We start from the raw sequence: 13602 nt of genomic DNA, 5'->3' as shown, positions 1-13602 counted from the left end.
ATAAGTATTTGTGATAGAAGAAATTTACTTTGACAATTTACACAAAGTATGCTTAAATTGCAGGACCTAATTTAAAAAAAAATCTATGATCTTAGACTGTAATATGCCAGCGCCTCCATAGCACAATGCTTGGCATATGGCAGGTGCTCAGTAAATGTTAAATGAATGAATGTTTAAGCTTTAGCTTTTGCATGTGTGCAATGTGTAAGATTATTACCTAGTTGAAATGATTGCTATGCAGTTTAGGAACTAATCATGTAAACTTCTTGGCCTAGTGCTTATAATATATAGAAATCTCAACAAACCTTAGCTATTATTATTATCACTATCATTTTCTGATGCTTTAGGTCCACTGTCAAAACTTAGCTTTTTATTAGTGTTTTTGTTTTTACCCCAAAAGACTTTAAAAAAATTTTTATATTATTCATTTATTTTTTTAAGTTTATTTTTGAGAGAGAGACAGAGACAGAGACAGAGACAGAGACAAAGCAATTGGGAGAGGGGCAGAGAATGAGGGAGAGGGAGAATCCCAGGCAGGCTCTACACTATCAGTGCAGAGCCCAATGCAGAGCTTGGTCTCATGATCTCACATGATTGTGAGATCAAGAACTGAGCTGAAATCAAGAGTCAGATGGCCAATCGACTGAGCCACCCAGGTGACCTGTTACTAATTTCCCTGATGATGAGGGATGTTGAGCATCTTTTCATGTGTCTGTTGGCCATCTGGATGTCTTCATTGGAGAAATGTCTGTTCATGTCTTCTGCCCATTTTTAATTGAATTATTTGGAGTTTTTTGGTGTTGAGTTATATAAGTTCTTTATATATTTTGAATACTAATCCTTTATGATATATGCCATTCAAAAATATCTTCTCCCATTCAGTAGGTTATCTTTTAGTCTTGTTAAAGTCTTTTAAAAAGACTTTTAGGGTATAATTGAGCTCGTGGATTTTTTTTTGTTTTTTTAAACAGCTTTGTTGAGATATAATTTACATTCCCTGCCCATTTAAGGTATTCAGTTCAATGGTTTTTAATTACACTTATAGAGCTGTACAACCATCACCATAATGTAATTTTAGAACATTTTTCATTATCTACAAACAAGCTCATGGTTTTTATATTAGGTTTCAGATGCCAGTGGATCCATGAGAGTGACTGTGGTGGCAGAAGAAAACCCCTTCTCCATGGCAATGCTACTTTCTGAAGAATGTTTTATTTTGGACCACGGTGCTGCAAAACAAATTTTCGTATGGAAAGGTAAAAAATGCCATTGACATTGTGGCTATGCTTCAGATATACAGCTATTTCTGTAGAAGCGTAAAGAAAACATCTTTTCTGATTTGATTTTATTTTTTTTAACATATATTTATTTTTGAGAGAGAGAGACAGAGCACAAGCAGGGAAGGAGCAGAGAAAGGGGGAGACACAGAATCTGAAGCAGGTTCCAGGCTCTGAGCTGTCAGCACAGAGCCTGACATGGAACTCAAACCCTCTAATTGCGAGATCATGACCTGAGCTGAAGTCAGATACTCATCTGACTGAGCCACCCAGGTGCCCCTTTTTCTGATTTTAAAAAAAGTCTATCTTTTTGAGACTTGACCTGTAAACAGCTCATATAAAATGCAGACGTCGACACCATGTTTTCTTCCTACTGGTATCATTTGCCAGAAATGATGGGGTTAAAGAAAGCATTAGAGAAATATGAAAAAAAAAAAAAATATATATATATATATATATATATCTTTATATATGTACATATGTATATATAAAATAGTGATCATTATGATATTTCTAAATATGTTTAACATACTAGGAAATTTTTACCATTCTCAGTGTTCTATTTAAATTATAATTATGTTCACTGCTTGGTGTGCAAGTATTTATTAATCATATAATATCTTCCCTCTCTGAGATTCTTTTTTTAATGCTATATTTTATTTTTTTAATTATTATTTTTTTTATTTTGAGAGAGTGAGAGAGTGAGGGAATGAGAGTAGGGAAGGGGCAGAGAGAGAGGGAGAGAGAGAGAATCCCAAGCAGGCTCTGCACTGTCAGAGCAGAGCCAATGCAGGGCTCAAACCCATGAACTGCAAGATCATGACCTGAGCCAAAATCGAAAGTTGGATGCTTAACCAACTGAGCCACCCTGGTGCCCCAAGATTCTGTCTTTTTAATTTATCTTCCATTTTAGGTAAAGATGCTAATCCCCAGGAGAGAAAGGCTGCAATGAAGACAGCTGAAGAATTTCTAAAGCAAATGAATTATTCCACCAATACCCAAGTATGTGTGGACAAACTGGCTAGAAAAAAAAAAAAAAAAAAAAAAAGAACATGGGAGCTCCTCATATTGCCACAAAAACTCATGAGAGAATTTGGTTCAAAGTAATATATGCATGGGAGTCACTCTTCACTTACGTGTGTGCAACATGGTATCCTGTTGGGCCTACAAAGCTAGGCCCAAAACTTTGTAGAGGATGGAATTTTGCAGAAACTGAAGATCATACCTTCTGTGGGGCTGTATGATGAAAATAAGACCCTTTCTGCTTCCTCCACAGCATTTCAGTCAAGATAATCAGCCACAGTTGAGTTAACTGAGAGCACTTTTCAGTTAGTCCTTAGAGCAAGTTGTACAGACGTGGGCTGATAGCCAGACAATATTTGGCCTCACTGAAATGAGCTTAGATACCTGCTAGTTAGTTACTCCTCCTGTTCTGAGTCTTTCATACTCATCCTTTCTCTTCATTTTTACATCCTAGCACAAGTAACACAATGAGATTGTTTCTTCCAGGTCACAGACCTCTTACAAACCTAATGCAGAAAAACAGTCCAGTGTGTTTGACTATAATGGTAACATAGGAAAGAACTTTGTTCTTATTTCAAACATCCAAATTCAGTGGCAGTCACTGTAGTTGTGACAAAAAGCATTGGGTTGTTTTACCTTCATATTTGGTCACCTTCCATCTTACATTCCGGTAAGAATCCCAGCTTCTAAGTTTACATCTGTCATCACAGGTGCCAAGACAATCTTTTTCGTTTCCTTAGTTTTTTTTCTCCATTCCTGGTTGAATGTTTTTCCTCAGTCTCTTATTTTCCTCTGCATAATTATTACTTTTTTTTTTTTTTTTAACTTTAGATTCAAGTTCTTCCAGAAGGAGGGGAAACACCAATCTTCAAACAGTTCTTTAAGGACTGGAGAGATAAAGATCAGAGTGATGGCTTCGGGAAAGTGTACGTCACCGAGAAAGTGGCTCGAGTAAAACAAATTCCTTTCGATGCCTCAAAACTACATAGTTCTCCGCAGATGGCAGCCCAGCACAATATGGTGGATGATGGTTCTGGCAAAGTGGAGGTATTTGGCTGTTTCTGCTTGTGTTTTTTGTTTTCACCAAGCCCATTTATGCCAGTGCACTTGGAGATGTAACTTCAGGAAACTACAAACTTTGTAAAATGTGAATTTTATTTATGAATAAAGGTGACCCATGACTATATATTAAGTCAGGGAATTTAAAGCTGGAAGAGATGATCTCTGACCTTCAATCCTATTTTACAATGTGTATGTTGAGATTCCAAGAAGTTAGGTGATCTGTGCAAGATCATCTCATTACCATCTTAGAGACGTGGAACCCAGCCGTCTTGTTTCCTGGTCCAGAATCGCTCCAGCTCTTGGAACTGGAATTGTCCGGTGATACTGTACCAAATATCATTAGTTAGTCCTTTCTTGTAGCTTACAGGCATTCCCAAAGCGAATTGGACATGTGCTAAAATCACAGATATTTTTAGAGCATTCAAATTGTTTGATGTTACTCCTTTTTTTTTTTTTTTTTGACAAAAATGCTAATAACCCTCTAATAATTCTCCCTAACTCAGCTCTCACCACACTCTACTCGAGTCACTTCACTTAATGAGAACTGGGTAATGTCACATCTTATTATAAAATATTTTAATGGTGGGGCACCTGGGTGGCTCAGTCTGTTATGGGTCCGACTTTGGCTCAGATCATGATCTCACGGTTTGTGAGATGGAGCCCCGCATCAGGCTCTGTGCTAACAGCTTGGAGCCTGGGACCTGCTTCAGATTCTCTCTGTCTCTCTCTCTCTCTCTCTGTCTTGCCCCACCCCCATCCCCCAACTTGTGTTCTGTCTCTATCTCTCAAAAATAAATAAATGTTAAAAAAAATTTTAAAGTAATTAAAAAAAAAAGGGGCACCTTGGTGGCCCAGTCAGTTAAGCGTCCGACTTCAGCTCAGGTCATCATCTCGCGGTCTGTGAGTTCAAGTCCTGCATGGGGCTCTGTGCTGACGGCTCAGAGCCTGGAGGCTCATTCGGATTCTTTGTCTCTCTCTCTCTCTGTTTCTCTCTACCCCTCCCCCACTCATGCTCTGTCTCTGTCTCAAAAATAAACATTAAAAAAATTTTTTTTAAATAATAAAAAAAAAAAATACTTTAATGGCTCTGCATAGTATTCCTGAGAATATTCATCTTAAGCTGGGCCTACAAGGCCTTCAGTGCCTAGATCCTGGCTGTCCTCTCTGCCTCACCCTTCCACTGCCTGAGGGCACTTCCCCTCCTCCCTCAGGCTAACATCCCCACTCCTCCTTTGTAATTCAGTTAAGTCACAAGCTGCATCTCTTGGAGAAGCCTTTCCTCCCATACTGGAACAGCCTTTCTCTGTGCTCAAACCAACCAGTATTTTTCACAGAACCCATCGTACTGTTCATTAACTTACAAACTTACAAAGCAGAATTGTTCAGTTACTTAGAAAGGTCTCCTCCTAGACCTCGTTAGTTCCTTGAGGGCAGGAATTGAATATTTTATCTTCGTATTCTCAAGGCTTACCACCAATATTTGGAGCAAAGTATAGGGTAAAGAGATTTAAGACGCAGTTTTTCCTCTTTTTGAAAGGCATGAAGTGAGAATCCAAGGTGGTCCAGGGTTGTGGGAACCGTGAAGGGAGAAATGGCAGAGGGGTCTCAGCTTCTGGTCTGGGTCTGTCTCCTGCCCAGCAGGTCTCGTGGCAGACTTTGCTCCCCAGCACCAACTATGTTCCCAGTGCATTCTCCGTTTGTCACAGGTCGCTGAGTCTCAGAGATGTCCTCCTGAGTCACCCCAGGCCTGCTGAAATCTGGGGCTCTCTCTAGGCTTTTGGGCTTAGCCTGGCAGCGCTGGAGTTTCTCCTCTGCTCACCAGGATGGCACTGGAAGGCTTCTGTCTGCGAGCTCTGCCACCTGCTCATCTCTCTAAATTTCGAAGCGAGGGGTGTACCCTGCCCCTGCCCAGGAGGGCAGGCATGCGCACAGTGCCTGGCGGGCTCTCTCCTGTTACTTTCCTGGTTCATCTACAGCTCTGCTTTCTCCAACTTGGAGTGTCTTTAATCTGTGATGAGGATGAGAAACTGGAAAAAAAAAAAAAATGGTTCTCCTACTTTTGTGCATTCGGTCTTCCGCCTACATGGCACCTTTTAAAAACAATCATGCAATCGGTGTCTTGATTATGTGGTCTCCATCTGCCACTCTTGCCTGAGAAGATAATAGTTTCATGCATTAAAATTCAGGGAAAAAATATTTTTAAATAAACAAACAAGGTATCTCCCAATGGATGAGAAATGTGATGCAAACTAAGAGATATATTTCTGAGCTGAATATTTTAGTTCATTATTCCACTGGAGTCTAGTGCTGTTTTCACTAGTCAATCAAGCAATAGTTATGTATTAATCAATAGGCTCAGAACTGAGCTAATTACTATGGAGGATGCAAAAAATTTATATAAGTGCTTAGAAATGCAGTAAACAAATTGTCAAATAGATAAAATTTGGTCTCATTGCTTAATTTGTAAGCTAGAGAAGTAATTTATGAATTTTTTATTGGGCTCTAAAGTAAAAAAATAAAAAGGGGCACCTGGGTGGCTCAATTAAGAGTCTGACTCTTCTTGATTTTGGCTCACATTGTGGTCATGAGATCAAACCCTACATAGGGCTCCTTAGGCCTGCTTAGGATTCTCTGTTTGTCTCCCTCTGCCATTTTCCCCCACTTGAATGCACACGTTTTGTCTCTCTTTCTGTCTCTCTCAAATAAGAAAATAAATTTTAAAAAATCTGGGTGGCTAAGTCAGTTGAGAGTCCAATTTTGGCTCAGGTCATGATCTCACAGTTTCTGAGTGTGAGCCCTACATCTGGCTCACTGCTGTAAGCACAGTGCCCAGTTTGGATCTTCTGTCCCCCTCTCTCTCTGCCCTTCCCTGTTCACGTTCTCTCTCAAAAATGAATAAACATTTATACGTATATATATATATATATATATATACATATATACGTATATATATATATATACGTATATATGTATATATATATATATATATACTTATTTAATGCTAGATCTAAACCAAAAAATTTTTTTAACTTATAAGTACTATTATATCAAGAAAATGTTAATTTTGGTATGCACATTCGATTCCTTTCAGATTTGGCGTGTAGAAAATAATGGTAGGATTGAAATCGACCAGAACTCGTATGGTGAATTCTATGGTGGAGACTGCTACATTATACTCTACACTTATCCCAGAGGACAAATTATCTACACGTGGTAGGTTTCCCTCTTTCATAAGATCTCAAGTTCCAAGGAGGACAGATTTTGCTCCAAAGTTGCATGTCATTGGGGCGCCTGGGTGGCTCAGTTGGTTAAGCGTCCGACTTCGGCTCAGGTCACGATCTCGCGGTATGTGAGTTCGAGCCCCGCATCGGGCTCTGTGCTGACTGCTCAGAGCCTGGAGCCCGTTTCAGATTCTGTGTCTCCCTCTCTCTCTGACCCTCCCCCGTTCATGCTCTGTCTCTCTCTATCTCAAAAAAAAAATAAATAAATGTTAAAAAAAAAATTAAAAAAAAAAAAAAAAAAACAAAGTTGCATGTCATTAAATTTCTTGGGAGAGGGGTAGAATTATCCTATAGTTACCCCAGTGAGAGTTGTATAGCATGCATGTGATATTTTCTTTCAATATGGTTTTAACTATATTTTGTAGGGGTTAGATAAAAATCATCCTTTCTAGTCTAGGAAAAAAGGTTTTGGTATCCAGAGGTAGTGTTCTTTTAGTAGATATGTAGTTGAATGTCTCGTCTTCTGTGCAAGCTAACACTCTAGCTGGCCAGCACTGGCTACCAGGTGTTCTTATTGTTAAAATTCACAGAGGCCCATCCTGATTGAAACTGCAGAGTTGCAGTGAGGCAAATGCTCTAAGGAAGGGTTTATATATATTATATATATAATATTATATAATAATAATACAATATAATATATATGTGTGTGTGTATATATATATATATATATATATAAAATTTATGATTCTGATTCATACTCCAGTAAAAACTGATGCATTTTTACTCTTGGTCCCCATGAAATTCATGGCAGTAAAGGAGAAAAAAATGCCATTGTGTCCATACTTTATACAGTTTTGCATAATGATTTGAGTTATTTGAAGGTTAAGTTTACTTAGAGTCCATGCCAAGGCCCTGTTCAATGGGGAGTGTCCAATCAGATAAGTTAGATGCACATACCATGCTGAGTTGTTTCAAAGGGATGGGGATTCTATAACAAATCATAATCATGTGGGATTCTCAAACTTTTTATTCTATGGTGAGGGTCCCACCAGATGAGAGGGTCACCTCCCTCCCTACAGTGTGACCACTTATCACGTACACTGACCAGTGCATTGAGCCCAACTAAGTTCAGGAGACGGGATGATTATCTTTATCCTATAGGCTTTTGGTACCAAAGGGTGGTCCAGGAACCAGAAACATCAGCATCACCTGGGAGGTAGTTGGAAATGGAGAATTCCACCACCTGCTTTTGGCCCACTAAAGCAGAACCTGCATTTTATTTTTTTTTTTTTTTTTTTTTTTTTTTTTTTTTTTTTTTTTTTTTTTTAATTTTTTTTTTTTAACATTTATTTATCTTTGAGATAGAGAGAGACAGAGCATGAACGGGGGAGGGTCAGAGAGAGAGGGAGACACAGAATCTGAAACAGGCTCCAGGCTCTGAGCAGTCAGCACAGAGCCCGATGCGGGGCTCGAACTCACATACCGCGAGATCGTGACCTGAGCCGAAGTCGGACGCTTAACCAACTGAGCCACCCAGGCGCCCCAGCAGAACCTGCATTTTAATGAGAACCCCAGATGATTCATATGCCTTTTTGTGATTAACAGTCACTGCCTTAGGCAATGGGTCACATCATATCCCATTAAAGATTAACATTAGCTATTTAACTGAGTGTTTATGATGTCATCTTCATAGCAACTTTTTTTTTTTTTTTTTTTTTTTTTTTGAGCAGCATGTTTGTGTCGGCAAAGTGCTGGATGTTTCCATATATTATGTTTCTTCCTCACAACCAGGTTATTTTCAAAAGACAAAAAGAGAGGAGGGAATCAAACAGATAAAGTAACAACCCAAATTCACAACTGTTGTAACTAGTGAAGCAACATTTCACACCTTGATCTACCGCTCTCTTTAATTCTCCAGCTGAGTGTGGCTACCCCCTGGTATAAGCTATGTTCTTCTTTTGCAGTTTCCTCTTCTACAATTTTAATTCAGAATGGTGTTTGTGCAAAACATGGCATTTATAGGGATAAACCAGTCGTTCCCAGTCAGCTTTTCTTCTATATTGTTTTTTGGTCTGCCTCTTAATTCTCTTTTGTATGTAAAAATGTGATTGTGGTGTAGGGGCGCCTGGGTGGCGCAGTCGGTTAAAGCGTCCGACTTCAGCCAGGTCACGATCTCGCGGTCCGTGGGTTCGAGCCCCGCGTCAGGCTCTGGGCTGATGGCTCAGAGCCTGGAGCCTGTTTCCGATTCTGTGTCTCCCTCTCTCTCTGCCCCTCCCCCGTTCATGCTCTGTCTCTCTCTGTCCCAAAAATAAATAAAAAACGTTGAAAAAAAAATGTGATTGTGGTGCTTAGATCAAGAAAGACTAATAAACAAGCAATTCAAGAGAATATTTTGAAAAGTTAACAATTTGCAATCTACATAAATAACAATGTGAATATAACTAAAACAGACTAAATCAGATTATAAACATTCATTGAGGTTATTATTTCTCAAATCATTTCAAGCTATTACCGGAGCACTTTCTATATGCCAAGCACTGTGCTAGGTAGATACTAAAGACACAGTGGTGAGAAAATTATATAACGTGTCCCAAGAATTTTTATTTTAAAAAGAAGCAGATGAGGGGCACCTGGGTGCCTCAGTTGGTGAAGCATCTGGCTCTTGGTTTCGGCTCAGGTTTGAGCTCGTGGTTCGTGGGATCAAGCCCCACATTGGGCTCTGCGCTGCCAGAATTCTCTACCCCTGGCATTCTGCCCTTCCCCTGAAAATGCGCACATGCACGCGCCCTCTCTCTCTCTTTTTCAAAATAAATAAACTTTAAAAAAAAAGAAGAAGCAGATTATTAACAAGCATTTCAATGAAGTATGGAGGATTTTAAGAGAAAAGCGAGCTGAGTGATCTTTGGAGAGTTCTAGAACGACACCCAACCCCCCTTCTAGGCTATTGGGGAAGAGCTCCTAGAAGAAGTGACATCTTAGTGGGAGCAGAAGTAGCAGCTAGGCAGACAAGCAAATAGAGAAGTTCTAAGCAATGCACGTAAGGGTGCTCTAACCTACTAGTAATGACATATGGCTGCAGCAAAGTTAGGAAACAAAAGATAAAATCAGAGAAATTATAAGGAGTCAAATTGTGAATGGCCTTGTAACCGTCCTGGGGAGGATACACTTTAGTGTCAGGGCCTCGGAGATGTCAGTCAAGGAGTTTTCTTAGGGGAGTAGCATGATTGGCTTTCACATTAAAGAAAATATTCTGGGTTGACATCTAAAAGAATGGACTGATGGGAGGAGATTGGTGGCAGGGAGGCCACTGGGAATGTGTTGCAATAATCCCAGTTGAATGATAATGTGGTCAGAACTCAGCGTAAGGGCAACAGGGAATGCATAAGGTAAGTTTGTACAGTGTTAAGGAGTTGACATCCGAAAGACTAGTTATGGGAAGTAGGGAAGATGAGCAAATAAAGGGTGCCCCCCCCCCCCGATCTCTGGTCCATGCACAAAGGCATAGTGTTTCATTCACTGAGATAAGAAACTTAAGAAGAAGACAGGTTTGGTTCTCTCTCAAAAATTCTAAGGGAAAAATGTGAGAAGATGCCACACTCTTCATAGTTCCTCTCTTTGGGATGGGACTGGGATGGAAGGGGTGGTCATTTAATTTTCTTCTTTCCAATTTGATGTGTTCAAGGTTTCTGTGATGATAATTATGATTTTTGAGATATCAAGACTATAAATTAGGTATTGAGAGTCCTTGTTTTGAGAGTCTTTGCCATTTAATACCACAGATGTTAAATATAAGTGTGTTAATGTATGGTTTGCACGACTTCAAGCGCTTCTATAGTGGTAGTGAAGAGACATTTAGAAAACAAGCAGATCGGGGCGCCTGGGTGGCGCAGTCGGTTAAGCGTCCGACTTCAGCCAGGTCACGATCTCGCGGTCTGTGAGTTCGAGCCCCGCGTCGGGCTCTGGGCTGATGGCTCGGAGCCTGGAGCCTGTTTCTGATTCTGTGTCTCCCTCTCTCTCTGCCCCTCCCCGTTCATGCTCTGTCTCTCTCTGTCCCAAAAATAAATAAAAAACGTTGAAAAAAAAAAATTAAAAAAAAAAAAAAAAAAAAGAAAACAAGCAGATCTCCTGAAGATTAGCTTTCAAACTAACAACTTCCCGGTTTATGTGATCATTTCGAAACAGGAGTATAAGTAGTTTAAGTCCAGGAGGCACAGTAAAAGGTGAAGGACTAGAATTGTCACCTACTGAATACACAAAGTTGTTTCTTTTTAATTTCTAAAACCACTTATATTCTAACATGATAGGAGAAAAATAACTTTGCCAATGGTCTTTTCTCTGGAATGTCAGGTAATTGAAATTGAACAAACACTAAACAATGGCAGTGATGAATCTCTCGATGCAATAAATTCTATTTCCATGCAGCATTCATTTTCAACAACTAACAAGTGCCAAAGGTTTATAAAGAAGAAATCATGTCAGGGATATTTCTCTCCCCTTCCACCCCCCAAGCAAAGGATTTCAAAACTAGGGAAAAGAGCAACTTTATTATGTCTTGGTTGTACAAGTGGAGTATTTGACCCCTTAGGTCATAGATCCATAAAACAAATTAGTGTTAATCTCTGTGGATGGGAGCATGGGTCACTTTGACAGCAAGTGGAAGAAAGGCTGGAGATAAGTAGTGAAAAACTTATTGGGAGTGTCAGAAGGTGAAAGTTTGGCGAGGCTTTCCAGGTTTGCTGGTTGAAATACTGCAGGGAAAAAAAAGGAAATCGAGACAAAAGTTTGGTGATATTGTCTATAGTCAGTTGAAGTTTTTTCCTGCGGGGGGAAAAAAAGGAAATGGAGAAATAATTAGGAAACTGCAGATGTGACAGAGAAATGACGGATGGTAGGAGAGCCAGCTATTATCCTCACCTCTGTGCTACTCCCTGCTCTGTGCTGTCAGTAGCTCACAGAAGCTTTTGTTAACATTATTGGCTCCTGGAAAATTTAGGCTATTAGCATTAAAAGACTATGGACTACATTTTTATGATGTCTTTATTAAGGATACCTTTTTATTTTCTTTTAAATGTGTGCCTCACATGAGCATGTCCTTGTTTTTCTTTCTTGCTGCCCTTTGTAGAATATTTTTATATCATTTGATTCTGCTGGTGCCATGAAACATTCTAAAATAAACAAAGCTTGTTTCCTGTACCCAGTGTTTTGGGATATCTGTGTGTATATGTGTACATATGTGTGTGTTGCCCGGTATAGGAAGTTATTGGTAATCTGTTCTGGGTATGAGACAGGTAGCTCACTCTTAAAGTTTCAGAAGTGTATGGTTAACTTCTGAAATCCGGTTCCAGAATTAGTATTTCTAATTAGTATACCTCCTGTTAGCCCCTAGTCAGACAGAGATGGGAGAATTGGCTAGAAACAAACATTGCTCAGTGCTTTGGTTTTTCCCCCTCACAAACTCATCAAATAAGCAGATCTCCCAAAGGTTGCCTTACAGGTTAAGCTAGTGATTGGAGTTCTAGCCACAAACTCCTTAGGAAGAGAAACTGCAAATGAACTGGATGAACTGATTTATTGACCCCTTTCTGGGCCGCTGGTAGTTCAACCTCACTTATGGTTTTATTAGTAATTCCTTGTCGTTCTAGACAAGATGGGGCCTCTCCATTGCCTACTTCTTATGATTATTTCCTTAATTTTCCTGGGTCCAGACATTTGTTACTATGGTCACCAAATGTTCATGTAAAGATAGGATACTTCTAATAGCCAGCCTAATAGGTTAGGCTCATGTTCTACTCAAATGGGTTATTTTTACTGCAGAGATGGATTCCCAAAATAGGTAGCTTCAACCTGAAGTCAGACAGACCTGACTACTTAGCTAAGTTATATTTTACTTAGCTAAGTTATATGTAAGGAGCCAGGACTTGATTTATTTTCCTATAAAATGGGGATAAAAAATAATTATCATGTATAGTTCTAGGCAATACACAGGGCAATTCATTGCCTAATGTTCGTACTTTCAAAAAACGATAGCTTCTATGGCCATATCATGTCAAAACAGTTGGTCTCATCTTGTTCTTTCATGATGACTTAAGTCTCTGAAATGCCTACATTAGAAAGCCTTAGAACTCAAATACAAACTAAATGACTTTACTTTGGTTCCTCCAGGCAAGGAGCAAATGCCACAAGAGACGAGCTGACTACATCTGCATTCCTGACTGTTCAGTTGGATAGGTCGCTCGGAGGACAGGCTGTGCAGGTTGGGCTATTTTTACTCCTGGAACTCATACAAGTTGAAGTTTGGCTAGCTCAGTAACTAGTTAAAGCTTTCGTCTCAAGTTGGGATGGGAATTTTAACATTTTCTAAATACTACATTTTTTTCATTTTGGAATTTAAATGTTCCTATTCTCATGCCATGGTAGTTCTCTCAGATTCTGGAAAATAAGGAGCAAACAAAATGAAAAAAAACAACGACAAAAAAAACGTATTAACAGACCTAAGGAACCAAATGAACTGACAGGTACTTGACATGAAACTGTTCTACCCAAGTTATTACTTATAGCAGCTCACTTTCCAGCTTTCAAATCTTTGTAAATGTGTCATTACTTCTTAAAAAAATAATAATTAGGGGCGCCTGGGTGGCGCAGTCGGTTAAGCGTCCGACTTCAGCCAGGTCACGATCTCGCGGTCCGTGAGTTCGAGCCCCGCGTCAGGCTCTGGGCTGATGGCTCGGAGCCTGGAGCCTGCTTCCGATTCTGTGTCTCCCTCTCTCTCTGCCCCTCCCCCATTCATGCTCTGTCTCTCTCTGTCCCAAAAATAAATAAAAAACGTTGAAAAAAAATTAAAAAAATAATAATAATAATTAAATAGAGAGGTAAGTCAGATACTTTAGTACAGACAATCTAAGCTGGGTAGGCCAAATTTGTTTTTCCAGCTGTTTTTTTTTTCCATCTTTGCCTGTAAGTTAGACCTAAATTTAAAGCAAGTTAAATCTAAATGTAAAGGTGCATGTTAACTTTTTATT

At 39.4% G+C, this 13602-nt stretch overlaps 1 protein-coding gene across 1 annotated transcript in view; it reads left to right on the top strand.

Moving 5' to 3' along the window:
• The window catches only part of SCIN (scinderin), an 83230-nt gene that overhangs the window by 52865 nt on the left and 16763 nt on the right, over window positions 1-13602 (top strand). Inside the window, exons 6-10 of the mRNA XM_058724966.1 lie at window positions 1124-1256; window positions 2191-2279; window positions 3132-3347; window positions 6454-6575; window positions 12746-12836. Of these exons, the coding sequence (XP_058580949.1) occupies window positions 1124-1256; window positions 2191-2279; window positions 3132-3347; window positions 6454-6575; window positions 12746-12836 (651 nt within the window). The remainder of the gene's footprint in view (window positions 1-1123; window positions 1257-2190; window positions 2280-3131; window positions 3348-6453; window positions 6576-12745; window positions 12837-13602) is intronic.

The sequence above is a fragment of the Neofelis nebulosa genome, chromosome 4, assembly GCF_028018385.1.
Source record: "Neofelis nebulosa isolate mNeoNeb1 chromosome 4, mNeoNeb1.pri, whole genome shotgun sequence".
Classification (NCBI taxonomy): Eukaryota; Metazoa; Chordata; class Mammalia; order Carnivora; family Felidae; genus Neofelis; species Neofelis nebulosa.
Note: the sequence above shows the minus strand (reverse complement) of the source record. Positions and strands in the feature narration are given on the sequence as shown.